Source organism: Polistes canadensis, unplaced genomic scaffold, assembly GCF_001313835.1.
Source record: "Polistes canadensis isolate GaletaPanama2010 unplaced genomic scaffold, ASM131383v1 scaffold_88, whole genome shotgun sequence".
Taxonomy (NCBI): domain Eukaryota; kingdom Metazoa; phylum Arthropoda; class Insecta; order Hymenoptera; family Vespidae; genus Polistes; species Polistes canadensis.
The window spans coordinates 505,837-521,275 of NW_014569635.1; the positions used below are offsets into that span (position 1 = coordinate 505,837).

Consider the following 15,439-nt stretch of genomic DNA (forward strand, 5'->3'; position numbering starts at 1 on the left):
GAGAGTTCTGAAATATTTATAAATTATTATTGTCGAAAAATATATATAAATACAAATTTTAATCATATACTGCAGAACTTTAGTATTCATTTAACAATAATTAATCCATTTCCCCTTTTCTTTTTTTTTTGTATAATAAAAGATATACAATAGATCTGTAGATTAAAATTGAAAAAACAATTTCATCGAAGATAGGAATAAGAGTAAAAAAAAAAAATATAATGCAATAATTATTATAAAAACAATTCATTAATATCTTGTTGAATAACTTTCATTATCCTAGAATATGAAAACACAAAGAGAAAAAGAATATAATATTTTATTTTGATTCACTTACCATGCAATATATCACTGGGTTAATATGACATATAATATTCTTTAATATTGGATAATGGCCAGCATCGTTCCATTAATACATAGAGTAATGATTTTCGTTTAAAAATTAGAGATTAATTTTTGTTTATTTATATAACTGTGTTATTTTTCATCACGTTGTATTTTTCCATTGATTTTAATATCTGTATAGAACAGTGAATTAATTGTCTCAACGATAAATTGGCACAACGATAAACTTCGCTAATAATTGATTCTTCACAACAACTTCGTAATTGAGTATAATTATTTTAATGGCATTACAACTGACTTATGAAGGTAACAATATTTTTTTTTATCCAACAAGATTATTACAATTGAACTTAATAATTTCATGTATTAGAAGAATTAATAAATTCCATTGTGGTTAAGATTCCAGTACTATTTTCATATTGTGTGTTATATATATGTAAATATAGTATCAAAATCACCCTTGTAAGATCAAAATATATATAAATAGAAAAGTTGTTTTGAACGTTATTATTATGTCATGTACAATTACACGCATATATATAACTGCTTTGTGATTTATGTAAAATATCTTTTATTTCATTTATTTTCTATATCTCAATAATGAAAAAACTGTATTTCTTTTATAATAGCTACATCCCAGAGGTTCCAGAAGTATACATGCCTTTATATATAATAATGCAGTTATTTCATGCTCAAATCATTGCTATCTCTGTATTTTCTATTAAAGGCAGAAACTGCCTATACAATCTCAAATTCTTTATTTAACTTTGACAAATCTCTGCAAAAAAAAAAAGAAAAACTTAAGAGGTAATTACACGGTGCTTATATATTTAAATGATATTCAAAATAACTTAATATTTATAAAATATAATCTATTATTAATATCTTATATATGTATAATATAATTAAAATTTATATAACGTGTTAAAAAAAGGGTACCTATTTTCTATGGCTTCATTCAAATGATATTTGTGCATCAATGACAAAACTAGCCTAAGAGTTGACCATATTGTGTTAGACATTGCTTTAGGTGTTATGTGTTCTCCTTGAACTCCTCTACCAGCAGCTTGTTGATTCAAAGCTGTAAGTAAATGTTCTCCGGCTTCCCTATAAAATATAATATAATAATCAAATATATGATACGACGTGTAATGATATATCAAAATATACAAAATATGACTAGTTGCATTTACTTGTATGCTCCTAAATTAACACAAGAGATTCCAAGATTATAACGTGCTCTGATAAAACCTGGAGATAATTCTAAGGCACGATGGTACGCATTTATTGCTGCTTCTGAACGTTGACCATTAGCTAATGTTGCGCCTAATCGATTCCATAATCTAGAATCCTAGAAAAAAATCAAATAAATTGTACTTCTCGCCTAGCAAGTGTACAAGTATAAGTGTTATGCCATTGTAATTAAATAAACTTTTCATTTCAATATAACGTGCTTTACATTATTCTATAGGAAATATATACATACATCAGGCCGAACTTGTAAAGCAGCTTGAAAGCAATCAGCAGCTTTATCGTATTCACTAGATAAATTAAATAACACGCCAAGACCGCACTGCACATCAGCATCTATTTGATCTCGAGGAATCATTCTAGCTGCTTGTATATATAATTTTTTTACTTCATTGTGTACATCACTATAATAAAAACAAAAAAAGGAAGGTTCTTTCTTTCTTTGTTCTATATATTTAATTTAAATATGATACATCGAACTTACTCAAATAAAATTGTTGATACGTTTGATCTTAGATTGTGTTCTACGACATTTTTCGAGGTTGAAAGATGTTTGTATTTTTCGTTCTTCAATAACCATTCCTTTAGCGTTAAACATGCTTGTTTTTGATAAGATTCATTTGTATAAGAAACTGCAAGAGCCATTAGGGCTGTTCCATTTAAAGGATCAAGCTTCAGGCAACGTTTTAATGCGGATATAGCTAAAGGATCTTGCTCATTTTCTGCTTGAGTTTTGCCGAGAAGTAACCAAGCTTCTGAATTATTTTCATCTTGTTGTACAGCTGCTTCGAAACAAAGAACCGCGCTAGGTAAATCACCAGCGTTCAATCTTTTTATACCTTCCTCCAGCGCATCTGACAAATTCTTCATAGGATTCTCATCGTGAAAAACGTAATCCTTAAATGGATCATAATATGCTTCATATTCTGATATCCATGGATGTACCGTTGAAATATCATCCGACGATGATATTTTATCCCATTCGTTTTGAAGACGCGTCCAGAATGTAGACTCGTAATTGTCGGCATCTAAAATGTTCAATTAAATTTTATAAATATCATTTTGATTCACAATATTTTACTTAAAAAAAAAAAAAAAAAAAAAAAAAAAAGAAAGAAATAATATTATTTATTTACCCGCAGAAAACATATTTTCCTTTTCAAATTCATCTATCCAAGTACCAGCCACGGATAAATCTTCTTCTAATTTATTCAAAACTTTATTTTCATCGTTACTATTCTCTGATGTATTTTGATCACTTTTTTGATTGATATATTCTTCCGTCCAATTATCCATATTATCAGAATCAGGCAATGACAATTCAACATCTTTTATTGGAACTTCACCCTCCTGTCTCATAAATTTCATAAATTTCGAATACGTCAATTTAGATTTTTCATTATTTTCTATTGTTTCCGCTACTTCATGCTTGGTAATTTTATTTTCTACGTTATCTATACTATGCTCCAAATATTCTTCCGCCCATTTTGGATCCAACCCAAATTCGTGAGTTTCTTGAGCTTGAATAATCGAAGATTGATTGTTTTTCATTGCTGACGCATTCCAAATATCATCTGCATGATGTTCCTACAAAACATTTTTCATTCCAATATTAAATATATTCAATTTAAATAATAATAACACATTGAATGCCAGAATTTGTAATGCTTGTCTACGACAAATAGAATAACCATTTCTAAATAAATGTTTGCAAAGCGATTGTTGATCTAGATTTTGTATTAATATCTCTCATTGTTGTCTGTATTTTATTAAAAGTTAAAAAATATATAGAAATAAATAAATAATGGCAAATACAATATATCGATACATAAAAGAGTAAAATAGGAATCCCGCAATAAGATAAGGCTGGCGTTCAACGAATTAATGTTATCTATTACAAAATGTATAACAAAAAAAGAAAATTTGTGAAAATAGAAATTACAACAAAGTGTCTCCCAGATTCTAGATATTGATTCGCCCAAGATGTATCTGAACCGGTTAATTCCTTGACTACTCCTGGTGCAGCTACAGGTGGTTGTATATTTTGATCTATCTCACGCATCTCTTGTAATAAATTATCCATTCGAAACGTTTGTGGACATGATGTTTCTTCGATAAATTGTTTTACTAATTGTTCAGAATCTGTTGGTTGAAATGATTCCGGTGGTATAAAAGGACGATGTATTCCTTCTTCCTTGAAACCATGATCTTTCACAAAATGTGAAGTAAGGCGTATCAACGAACTGGGAACACCACATTCTGCTTCTACTAATTCGTGAAATGCCATTGTGTTTCTTAACTGTAGAAAATAAATATATGTATTCGTAGAATTATTAAACACAATATTATATTAATACTTTAACACTCAATAACGTATTACTACATTTTTTTATTTGAAATTCTATTCATTTTAAATCTAATATTATATCACTTTATATAAATAAAGACTTATAACCTTTGACCATTAGCAATTATATAGAACATAATACAACATGATGACATACGATAGAAAAATTAATGACATTTAAAGATTATTAATTATTGTAAATGTTAATAATGTAAGGTTTATTATTATTCTGTTATATCACACAATTACGAGAACGTTAACATTATAGCAGTTATTAAATTCCAATATAATCTATTTCACAACAATCTATTTTTAATGTGTGTGTGTGTGTGTGTGTGTGATTATATTATTCATTCTAAAGTATCTTTTAATTCATACACAAATACTTTTATATGTAAATTTTATATAAATACGAATTTTACTATTCGTTAAAATTATTATTGAATCGAACGAAATATAAAAAAAAAAAAAGTAATAAATTTTGTCGAAGAGAAATTAAAATCACTTAAGAGAATTTAATAAAAATGTTTAAATACAATATTTACTTTAAAGCTATTCACGCACGTCTTCTTCGTTCGACGAATAGATATAGATGATAAGAAAAAAGCGAAGGAGTATGCACATCAAAAATGACACATCACATCTGGAACTTTGTATAACTGCATAAGAAGTCCATTTTTGTTTTTATATCGACCGTCAATCAATGCGGGATATTGTTAATTGTGTATTAATAATGGTTTATACTGTATAAATATTAATAATGACCGAGATATTAATATTAGAATGATTAATAAAGGAATTATATATGTGCGATCACAGAGTTAACTCACTAATATATTTGTAGGAATTAATAATGTGTGTGAGAGAAAAAAAGAATAATAAATTATTTAATTGTGCAGAGAATATTTAAACGTTACAAACCTTCGTTTCACTAACAATATTAATCTAGTAATTTATTTATTATTTCTTTCTTCTCTTTTAAAAACAGTCTGACTGTTTACGATATGCCAAGTGCTAATATTTTGACACATATATGCGCATTTAATATTGAAACAACATTGATTGTAATTGCTTTAAAAGTAATTGGTATGGTATGCAAGTATAACGTGCATTAAATGACCATAGCAAATCACTGTCATATAATGCGATCGAAGATGATAATGTTAAGCCATGTTAAGCCGTTAACACAGCCGGCGAATTCACATGAATTGGGAATGCAAGCTCTATGCATAGAAACTACATATATTATATAACAAGTTAACTCTTGTTGAAATAATAACGATCGGTCTTATTAAATCCATACTCTCAATGAGTAGTTTTTTTTAAATAGATTTACAAAACAAAGATATATATTTCTTTAATTAATTTAACGAAATTCTTTTTGCAAGTAATATAAATATATAAATGTATATATATCACACTTATTGCAGGGATCAATAAGCTGCATGTTCACTAAAATTTGTCTCCCGTCGCCATTTTGTTTAAGTAGTTCAATGCGATATAGAGAATCGCGATTAATCGCTAGGGTCGATTCTCATTGGTCCGTGGAAGAATGCACGAACCAATCCCATGCCGAAAAAATGGCCTCCTTCTATTCGCCCATCGATTTTTTTTAGAATATATTTATTATTTTTTATTAGAATTTTAATTAATTCTTTAAAGAAAATATATCAAAGTCATTCTGATTAAAATATTAATGAAGTATTTACGTCATAAATGCACATTCATGGTAATGCGTTACGCTACATACATAACTTTGGTACACGGTACACTATCGATTCCTGATTATATTTCTTGGACGCGTGTGTTATATGTGTCCGTGTACGTTTAATTAAAAAAAAAAGTACAAACATTAATTATACGTGAAAAATACAAACGTACCGTGTTATGCTATTTCTAATGATAAAATTTAATAACGTATTTATATAAATTAATATTAAATAAAATTCTTTTGAAATAATATTTCTTATATCATATCATCATTCTTGATGATGCCGGTAATACGTATTTGCAGTCAAATTTAAATATGGAATCGAACTGTCAAAGTTCAGATTTAAATATGAAACATATGCTTGGACAATTAACGGCGGCTAGAAACGAGATTAATAATTTAAGGTAATATTTTTCTTATCATTTCTTCTCTATTTTTCAATTATTTTATTATAGCGAAACTTTCACAAAGAATTTATTTCAGAGATAACCTATTAAACCTAATATTGTTAACGTTTCATTTTCAGGCAACAAATAAAAAGTTTACGATACATGCATGAAAAAGATATTAATAATATTAAACATCTCTTGGAATTATGTAAAAATGGTACAACCAATTTGGAATCTAAGAAAAGATCATTGGAAGACGTTAAGCCTGGTACAAGCAATGAAGAGGATACATTAAAATTAAAACCAATTGGGATAATTTCTACCTGTTTTCCCAATAAAAGAGGTGTACCGCGACAGCCTGGAGTTTCTGGAAGAACATCGGGGAAAATATTAATTCATAATTCAGTGTTTACAAATCCTGATCACGCGCTCCAAGGATTACAAGACTTTTCTCATTTATGGTAAACTGAAATAGATCAAGTATTTATATTATATTATAAATCATATTTTTATATAATAATAACAAAACTTTTATTTCTTAGGATCATATTTCATTTCCATAGAAATGATTCAACGCATATTCGTGCTAAAGTGGCTCCACCAAGATTGAACGGCATTAGAACAGGTGTATTCTCTACACGTTCTCCTCATCGTCCTTGTCCTATTGGCTTGAGTTTAGTGAAAATATTAAAAATTGATAATTATACTATTTACTTTGAGGGTGTAGATATGGTAGATCAAACACCGGTATTGGATATAAAACCTTACATACCACAATACGACAACCCATTACATGTAGAAAAATTGTGCAATAGATTAATGGAATATCCAACGAATGAGATGGAATCGGTCGAGTATATGGAAGAATGTATTAATTTAACCCAAGATCAAACATCCAATTTAAATACCAACTTTGAATCAAATAATGATACAAGAAATAGGCTTTCCGATTTATATCTTAGAAATGGTTCTTATAACATAGTTCAAGAAACAGATGTTTCCAGAGATGAAGAACTTGCCCTTAGATTACAAGCAGAAGAATTTCAAGGATATCCTAATTTGGAGAATTATTTAGAATCAAGAAATTATATTCAATCTTCGGATCTTCATTCGGAGAATACTTTGCAAAATAATGAAAGTACTAATTCATATGAAATATCAAATCCAATTGTAAATACATCGTCCAATTCAAGATCAGATTTTACTGCAACAATCGAAAGTAATGTACGTAGTTTGGAATCAGATTCAGAAGATATAGGAGATTTGAGTACCACATTTCAAGATGTATCTTATAATGATCAAAATAATATCGATTCAATTTATACATTGAGAAACGACAGAGATAATTACACGGAGATTCATACTTCTCGTAATTCCAGACTCCTGGATGGAGCGGATGGACCAAATACCGTCTGTGGTACAGATTTAGATTTATTAAATAGATGTGCGTTAAATTCAAGAGTTGATAATTCTCCAGTACGTATGGGCATTCGAGAAGCTCCAGACGGGGAAGAAGGTTTTCAACCGCAAACTTTAACACCTTCTCAAACTTTATCAAATTTTCCAGTATCTGTAAGAACTACTACAGATAATAATTCATTACAGAGAGAGGATGTCAATTTAATAGGTACTAACGAATCGAGAGAAAATGCTTCTTACGAAGTTAGAATTCCAGAATGGATATCGAGATCAAATATACGAACACTATCTGTAGTGTTTAACGAACGAGCTTTGACACATTTGAATGAAATTTTAGAAGATAAAGCCGAAGAAGAAAGAAGAGCTATTGAGAATGTTCTTAGAGAAGATCCGCGATCTGTATACTTGAGACAAAGATGGGGAAATCAGTTTTATACTTTTTTAATTCATAATTTACACATTACTTGTAAATTTGACGATAGTAGGGGTATAGTAACCGTTTTTCATGTACGTCATGCAGGACGCATTTGTGAATGTGGACAACCAGAGTGGCAATGCTTAGGTCATTCTCCTATACCTTAATATATATGACTTACACGTATCTAACTCATATTTTAGTTATATATTACATTTTATCATTTTCTTACCTCTAATAGACATCTTTAAATAATACATCCAGTAATATAACAGAGAAAATATATTATTAAGAAGTTCAATTGTATATTTCTTAACGAATTGTGTTATTCAAAGTTTACAACAAAGTCTTTCACATCTGTTTTATATATATCACTACCATTTATTGTCGCAATATAATAAGTTCCTACGCGTGTCTTTTTTGTTTTATATTTTATTCGTTGTAATTTAGTTTCCATGGAAAATATACCATATACTATGTTGCAGAATTTGATTTCAACCTTTATTATTTCTTGTATTAAAATAATTAATATAATATATTATGTATACATTCGTATCGTTGAATCAGCTCCAGCAGAAAAGACCCATGGTTGAGTAGGATGAAACATAACATCCAAAATTCCAAAATCGTTGTACGATTCATGATTACATAATCTTTTTAATGGCACTATTAATGGATTTTGTAATAAGTCACTGAAAATGATCAAGACGTTATTAATATTTACAATGTTGACATGAAAAAAAAAGAAAATAACTGCATATTAGTTTCATCTTACTTATAAACCATTCCATGTGAAATAATGAGACTTCTATCATCGGCACCAGAAGCAAAAAGAGGATAACGTTTGTGAAAAGCCACACCTCTAACACCTGTGCCATGTAAACGTAATGTTTGATACGGCTTTGTACTTAAATCCAAATCGAACCATAACATTTTACGATCATAGGTACCAACCAAAATATTGTCACCACCTAAAATAATGTATAGAAATAACTTAATAAAATATATACTTGTGACAGATGACTTAATAAGATTATAATATATATACAATATTAAATAATAATAATATTATACCAGGATGTATAGCTATTGTTGATATCCATTGCGAATTGGACAATAATTTTTTCACCATTTCTTGTTTAACTAAATCATATATCCTAACATTTCTTTGAGTCTACAAATAATTTCACACAATATAATATATACAATACAATTAATTAAAATATATTATATATTACATACCGCAACAAATAGGAAAGGCCTTATCGGGTGGAACAATACACATTGTATTAAACCTTTGGACTTAGTGAATGGTAATTGAGATCTTCTTTTTGATAATTGATTTATTAAAACAGATCTATTTTGACCATCGGGCATAACTGTGGCAAAGTAATCACCTTTACCATGCCATGTAACTTGTTTTACTGTTTTGAAATGATTCAATATTAATCTAATTCCTTTACTCCATGATTCACCCTCCGCCTGTTCCCACTGTACAGCTGATTTTACTCTTTCACTAACTATTTAAATAAAATAAGCATAGTATTAAATATATCTTAAAATTAATAAATTCGAATTAAAAATTTTAAGAGATTAGATGATATAAATTAAAATTACCTATAACATCGCTTTGCGGTATTATTTCTAACAATTGATCCGTTTTGGTAGTAATGAGATGGTCACCGATTCCTGGATTTATTAAGAGAACTTTTTTATCTGCTGCAACAGCTATGAGAGATATCGCTTGATTAGGGCACCAAGCAACGCATCTAATTACACCACCGCAAGCCACTGTTTTTGTACATCTGCCTGTAGCTATTTCCCAAACTATACAAAATATTTCAATTAAATTTATTACAAATATTAAAAAGTTATAATTTGTAATAAATAAAAATATAGATTTATACTTTTTAGGGTCATGTCATCTCCACCAGAAGCAATGTATTGTCCACTTGGTTCTACTGTAATACTTCTAACCATATCTGTATGACCTTTAAAGATCATAGACATCGTTGTTGGGAATGGTTGCAAATCTTTGGGACTAGGCAATTGCGGTACCAAAGCTTCTGGTTCTATTGTTAACCTCATTTTTAATGCTCTTGGACATAAATACAAATCTAAACATCTTTTGAATCTTTCCTTGATATATCGAGGATAAGCAGGTACTTCTCTTAAAGAAGTATACTTTTGTGGAATAAAATGTAACTTCCTTTTCCATGGAGTCGTCTTTAATTTATTCCACTCTTTAAGTTCTTTACTATCAAATAGATATTCTGGCGGAGGATTATAACTTTCCGCATGACCAGGCAAATGTCTCTTAGGTGGTGGTATATGTTTGTGAATTCTACGCATTTCCTCAGCTTGATCATCTGACTGCCATAACATATAGAACTCTGGTGTTTTATCTTTTTGTTCTTTTTCTTTTTCCATTTCTGCTGTCGATTTCATCCAACCCATTTTTAACGCATGTACAAATTTGGATACTCTTTTAGCTTCAAGTTTAGAAGGCAAGAATGAACGTTTGTGCTCAGGGAAATTACGAAGCGGTGTTTTCATAACTTCCGATGTAAACCATTCAACCCATGGCTAAATATAATCAAATAATAATTCATTAAAAAATATTAAAATAATGTTACATTATATAAAGATAAAGACATTACTTACAGCATATTCATCGAATTGTACATCAGGAATTTTTTGCTTTTGTATTCTAGTAATTAATTGTATATCTTCTTCGCTAAGTAGAACATCTTGTCCAGTTTGAGGATCTTTTATTGTTCTCCAAAAATCTGGATCTTCCATTCTCTTTAAGAAATTATCCAATTGATCCCCTTTCTCTGGTTTCAAGATTTTTTTACCTTCCCAGTTGTAACCAATGTGATCATATTCATCGTACCATTTCATGGGTATATTACCTACGGTATTACGAATATCCTCTTCGTCCGAACTGTCATATTCATATTCTTGATCTACACAACAAAAATAAATATTATGAATATTTTCGTTTTTACATTGAATTTTATTGTCTCTCTCACTTACCATTACTTTTATTATTCGATTCAACGTCCTTAACAGATTTGGTTTTATTTAAAACTTTTACTTTATTGGTCTGAGATTTCATATTATTTTTATTCTTTTCGAGTTTTTCACTACGTTTCTCACGTTTTAAAGATTTCGTAGAATTTAAATTTTCTTTCGTTTGTATCTTATGTAATTTATTAGAATTATTTTTTAATTTATTCTTCCCTTTAGGACTTAACTTTGTTTTAATCTCCTTCATCTTACTTATACTTTTACTTTTGTTTATATCATTATTTGTTAGTCTTTTTTCTTTGCTATCATTACTATCTTTTTCTTCTTTGTTTTCTTCATCATCAGTATTATAAATATTTTCCTCATTCTTTCCACTATCATAACTATTTTCTTCTTCTTCTTCTTCTTCATCATCTTCATCATCATTATAATCTTCCTCCTCTTCTTCTTCATCGTTCTCATCATAATCATCATAACCATCATTATCATCATCATCATCCTCCTCCTCCTCTTCTTCATCGTTATCATCATCATCTTCATCATCATCATTATCGTCATCATCATCATCATCATCATCATCATCATCATCATAATCATCAATATCATCTTCAGATAAAAAACCAAATTCTAATTCACTATTTTCATCAGATGAGAACAAATTTTTTATTAGATCTCTGTCTGAGTCAGAATTATCATGATTATCTTCTGTTTCTTCATCTGTACTAAGTTCATTATTGTCTAGTTCATTTATTAAGTAATCATCGATGTCAGAATCCTAAAATATCAAAATTATATAGAATTAAGAGGAATAAATAAGAGATAAATAAATAATGTGTGAAAATAGATAATATAAATAAATAACATACTTCAGCATCTTCAAGATTATCTATATCTTGTAAAGTTTGGACACTTTGTTGCTGATTAGTTCTATTTTTTAGAATATCTCGCTTTCGCTTAAAAGCTTGCTTTTGCAATCCCATTTTATTTTTCTTTGTTACAACCTAAAATCTAGTTTACCAATTATTAAAACACATGGCCCCACATGTTCACCATAGCTAATATACATAGACGAAGGTACCCATATAAAAATAACAGATAATATTACAGCACCTCTAGTGGTTATATAACATAACTAAAATAACATTATTTTAATTAGCGGGTAGTTTGAAATACATAAATTTATAATCAATTAACATTAATCTAAAATAATAACTGTGAAAGAAAATAAAAACTAAGTAACGCTGTGTAAATATTTATATTATTAAATTATCTGGTAATATTTATGAAGTAATTTAAAACGATAAACTTTTATTAATTATCTCTAAATCGCACCAATAGCGGGAGACACGAACGCTTCCTAACCTTTTTATACATACGACTGATATATACATTGTTACATATGCATCAAATAAATAAACAAATAAATTGCATTAAATAGAATAGTTAACAATGTTCGAAGCACACAGTATTAATGCAGAACATAAAGATCTAATACATGATATTGCATATGATTTTTATGGGAAACGAATGGCAACATGTTCAAGTGATCAATTTGTAAAGGTAATATAATATGTATATATATATATTATTAAAAGAAAAATAATATGAAAATAACTAATAAATATTTAAACGAAAACATAGGTGTGGGATGAAGATGAGCATGAGAATTGGCATTTAACTGCTTCGTGGAAAGCACATAGCGGATCGGTTTGGAAAGTTACTTGGGCGCATCCTGAATTCGGTCAAGTTCTCGCTACGTGTTCTTTTGACCGTACTGCAGCTGTTTGGGAAGAAATAGGTATGTCTATCAAACTCGTTACATCATCTAGTATTATTTACTTTATTATTTCTTTGTATCTAATATAGTTGAAGGATCAGGATCTGGAGAACGTGGTATGCGTCATTGGGTTAGGAGAACAAATTTAGTAGATTCTAGGACATCTGTTACAGATGTGAAATTCGCTCCAAAGGTATTAGGACTTTTGTTGATTACTTGTAGCGCAGATGGAGTAATTAGAATATATGAAGCACCGGATATCATGAATTTAAGTCAGTGGACTTTGCAACATGATATCAGTTGTAAACTTCCATGTAGTTGTCTTACATGGAATCCATCGTTATCAAGGTAACATTAATGTTACACTCTATAAAAAGAGATATTTGATTTATATGTAATTTTTATATTATACGTGTTTGTATATATATATATATATATATATATATGTTAGATTACATCCACCGATGATAGCAGTTGGAAGCGATGATACAAATGCATCCAGCGGAGGAAAAGTTTTTATATACGAATATTCTGAGGGTAGTAGACGTTGGACAAAAACTGAAACATTATCGAACATTACTGATCCTGTTCATGATATTGCATTCGCACCTAATTTAGGTAGAAGTTTTCATACACTAGCTGTAGCAACAAAGGATGTAAGAATAATTATATTAAAACCAATGCAGTAAGTAAATAATATTTTTCAATTAAAAGAAAAATAATGAATAATATTTATTACAAAATGATTGTAATCTTCTTCATAGGGAGAATGCTCAAAATGGTTTATCGCGTTTTGAGATAACGACAGCTGCGCAATTCGATGATCATTATACTACTGTGTGGCACGTATGCTGGAACATTATGGGAACTATTTTAGCAAGTTCTGGGGATGATGGTTGCGTTAGATTATGGAAAGACAATTATATTAACAATTGGAAATGTGTAGCTGTTTTAAAAGGAGATGGCACTTCTGCTCAGAATGCTGAAACTCCTGCTACAGCTACTCCACCTAATCAACCCACCGGAATTCCACCACCTTCCACCGCAAAGTACTACAAACTGGGTTCCATCAGTCATCCAAATCAAGTACCTTGGCATTAGAATATACTTTAGAATAGAAAATAAGATTGATTTCCAATAGAATCCATAATCATATGATCTTTGTTATTATGATGACAAATACATGGATATTTATTCAAATAATATCTCAAGCACATATATTTTGTCGAATAACAAATATTATCGTGCTGTTTTTCTTATTTTTCTTTTCTTTTCTTTATCAAGAAAAATTGTTAAGATACTTTACATTTTTCTTGCTATTAAAAAATAAATTTCTATTTTCACAATGGATTATTATTTTTGTCAGAAGTATTATCAAACGAAAATGTGCGAATACCATCAATGATAGTTTCAGAGACCATATTTATGATTATTTAAAATTACCAATACTATCCTCTCTTCGTTATTTTAAAGTAATTTATGAAATATCCTCTTCTATGTGTTATTATTTGAATTATGCGCAGAGAGAAAGATGAACCTGATTGTGTCCTATTCTTTCTTTAGTTGTAGCATTATACTGAGATAAAAAAGCTATCGAGATACACATAAAGGCCTACATTATCATACTTATAATATCATTATCATAAAAAACATCATTTGAAAAACAAAAAAAGAGAAAATAACGAAACATTACAATAGTTTATAAACTTATACTTTTACATGTACATTATAGGAAGTGTTACTTTCTGGTAAATTTGTAAAATATTTTACTATTAATAAAAATTTATATATATATTATATTAAAAATACGCTTTTATTTTTTTTCCTAGAAAAGAAAGATATTTCTTCGCAGTATAACACGAGGTAGAAATTCAACTGCGCTAAAAATTTTACAACGTATTTAATATCAAAAACATTTAAACGTGCCTGTATGTTGTTTACCATAAATATAGAACAATTAGTTTGTTATTTCTAAGTTATATTTAAAATAATTTCCTAACAATTTATCTTCTAATTTATTGAATATCTTCATTATAAATAATTTGTAGATTTCACATATCATCGAATATTGTATAAATCTGTCTTATTAATTAGGAATTTTACTTTAATTATCGATCGATCTATTAAACAATTCTAAGTAATTTTTATTGCATTTTCAAGGTTGTAACGATGGCCTCGATCACCGCGGAAAAACCTACGACTACTATTATGTGCAGTAATAAATGGCAAGCACCTGTGATAAAAGGTCGTTTTAGTAAATCAGTTTGGTTGGGGAATCCTGGTGAGTCATCTTTACCACCACCTCCGTTCATAGAACGTCCAAAGGTAAAGAAATAATTCTATTTTACGCTTCTTTTTATAATAAAAATTAGTATAAAAAGATAAGAAGAAATTGTTTACGCGTGATCGTGTAATTATAAGATTTTATATTCCAATAAGATATAATATAGAATATTTATCTATCATATATAATATTTAATATATTTATTTATCCGTAACAGAGAGTTGTGCGTTACAGATTAGTCATTTACTATTTATATAAACTGCCAATATTTCTTACATGTACAAAGTAAATTTAAGTCAAGACTGTGGATATTATATGCCTTCGCACCAATAACTTATATGTGTTGAAAAGTTTATATCGCAGACATATGTATTTATCTATAAGGGGGATTTATATATAATATTAATTACATATATTCTAAAACATTTATGGTAAAATTTCATAGCATAAAGTATATATATATAATAT

At 28.7% G+C, this 15,439-nt stretch overlaps 4 protein-coding genes across 7 annotated transcripts; 2 read left to right on the forward strand and 2 right to left on the reverse strand.

Moving 5' to 3' along the window:
* Positions 1-586: 586 nt before the first annotated feature.
* Positions 587-5,396, reverse strand: LOC106786914 (peroxisomal targeting signal 1 receptor). 4 transcript variants are annotated; one of them, XM_014748800.1, is made up of 9 exons: positions 5,365-5,381; positions 4,489-4,592; positions 3,539-3,895; positions 2,733-3,183; positions 2,081-2,624; positions 1,832-2,000; positions 1,539-1,696; positions 1,285-1,452; positions 587-1,123 (listed from the first exon to the last, which is right to left on the reverse strand). In XM_014748800.1, the coding sequence occupies exons 3-9, from the start codon at positions 3,881-3,883 to the stop codon at positions 1,084-1,086; spliced, it is 1,875 nt and encodes a 624-aa protein (XP_014604286.1). In that variant the 5' UTR covers positions 3,884-3,895; positions 4,489-4,592; positions 5,365-5,381; the 3' UTR covers positions 587-1,083. The 4 variants fall into 4 exon arrangements, with proteins under 4 accessions (XP_014604286.1, XP_014604284.1, XP_014604287.1 ...); XM_014748798.1 differs by lacking the exon at positions 5,365-5,381 and adding an exon at positions 4,865-5,305 and having other exon boundaries at positions 4,489-4,686; XM_014748801.1 differs by lacking the exon at positions 4,489-4,592 and having other exon boundaries at positions 5,365-5,396.
* A 283-nt stretch (positions 5,397-5,679) lies between these two features.
* Positions 5,680-8,361, forward strand: LOC106786930 (nef-associated protein 1). Its single transcript, XM_014748834.1, has 3 exons — positions 5,680-6,058; positions 6,181-6,504; positions 6,586-8,361. Exons 1-3 carry the CDS (start codon positions 5,970-5,972, stop codon positions 8,042-8,044), a joined length of 1,872 nt encoding a protein of 623 aa, XP_014604320.1. The 5' UTR covers positions 5,680-5,969; the 3' UTR covers positions 8,045-8,361.
* Positions 8,360-11,974, reverse strand: LOC106786929 (ribosome biogenesis protein BOP1 homolog). The gene is made up of 9 exons (XM_014748833.1): positions 11,777-11,974; positions 10,917-11,685; positions 10,542-10,846; positions 9,785-10,463; positions 9,495-9,704; positions 9,120-9,397; positions 8,952-9,051; positions 8,653-8,848; positions 8,360-8,569 (listed from the first exon to the last, which is right to left on the reverse strand). The coding sequence occupies exons 1-9, from the start codon at positions 11,888-11,890 to the stop codon at positions 8,416-8,418; spliced, it is 2,805 nt and encodes a 934-aa protein (XP_014604319.1). The 5' UTR covers positions 11,891-11,974; the 3' UTR covers positions 8,360-8,415.
* A 279-nt stretch (positions 11,975-12,253) lies between these two features.
* Positions 12,254-15,348, forward strand: LOC106786933 (nucleoporin seh1-A). The gene is made up of 6 exons (XM_014748837.1): positions 12,254-12,470; positions 12,552-12,708; positions 12,777-13,035; positions 13,139-13,372; positions 13,452-13,773; positions 14,848-15,348. Exons 1-6 carry the CDS (start codon positions 12,360-12,362, stop codon positions 15,022-15,024), a joined length of 1,260 nt encoding a protein of 419 aa, XP_014604323.1. The 5' UTR covers positions 12,254-12,359; the 3' UTR covers positions 15,025-15,348.
* The last annotated feature ends 91 nt before the right edge of the window (positions 15,349-15,439 follow it).

What these genes read in the sequence shown, in the direction of transcription:
- LOC106786933 (XM_014748837.1), top strand. Translation starts at nt 12,360, where the DNA reads ATGTTCGAAGCACACAGTATTAATGCAGAACATAAAGATCTAATACAT. An exon ending in TGGAATCCATCGTTATCAAG is followed by an intron (nt 13,036 to 13,138) that starts GTAACATTAATG and finishes TATATATGTTAG; the next exon opens with ATTACATCCACCGATGATAG. An exon ending in ATTATATTAAAACCAATGCA is followed by an intron (nt 13,373 to 13,451) that starts GTAAGTAAATAA and finishes TCTTCTTCATAG; the next exon opens with GGAGAATGCTCAAAATGGTT.
- LOC106786914 (XM_014748801.1), bottom strand. Translation starts at nt 3,883, where the DNA reads ATGGCATTTCACGAATTAGTAGAAGCAGAATGTGGTGTTCCCAGTTCG. An exon ending in GGAAAATATGTTTTCTGCGG is followed by an intron (nt 2,625 to 2,732) that starts GTAAATAAATAA and finishes TGAACATTTTAG; the next exon opens with ATGCCGACAATTACGAGTCT. An exon ending in GTTAATTTAGGAGCATACAA is followed by an intron (nt 1,453 to 1,538) that starts GTAAATGCAACT and finishes TATATTTTATAG; the next exon opens with GGAAGCCGGAGAACATTTAC.
- LOC106786930 (XM_014748834.1), top strand. Translation starts at nt 5,970, where the DNA reads ATGGAATCGAACTGTCAAAGTTCAGATTTAAATATGAAACATATGCTT. An exon ending in AACGAGATTAATAATTTAAG is followed by an intron (nt 6,059 to 6,180) that starts GTAATATTTTTC and finishes TTTCATTTTCAG; the next exon opens with GCAACAAATAAAAAGTTTAC. An exon ending in CAAGACTTTTCTCATTTATG is followed by an intron (nt 6,505 to 6,585) that starts GTAAACTGAAAT and finishes TTTATTTCTTAG; the next exon opens with GATCATATTTCATTTCCATA.
- LOC106786929 (XM_014748833.1), bottom strand. Translation starts at nt 11,890, where the DNA reads ATGGGATTGCAAAAGCAAGCTTTTAAGCGAAAGCGAGATATTCTAAAA. An exon ending in AACAATAGCTATACATCCTG is followed by an intron (nt 8,849 to 8,951) that starts GTATAATATTAT and finishes ACATTATTTTAG; the next exon opens with GTGGTGACAATATTTTGGTT. An exon ending in TCACATGGAATGGTTTATAA is followed by an intron (nt 8,570 to 8,652) that starts GTAAGATGAAAC and finishes GATCATTTTCAG; the next exon opens with TGACTTATTACAAAATCCAT.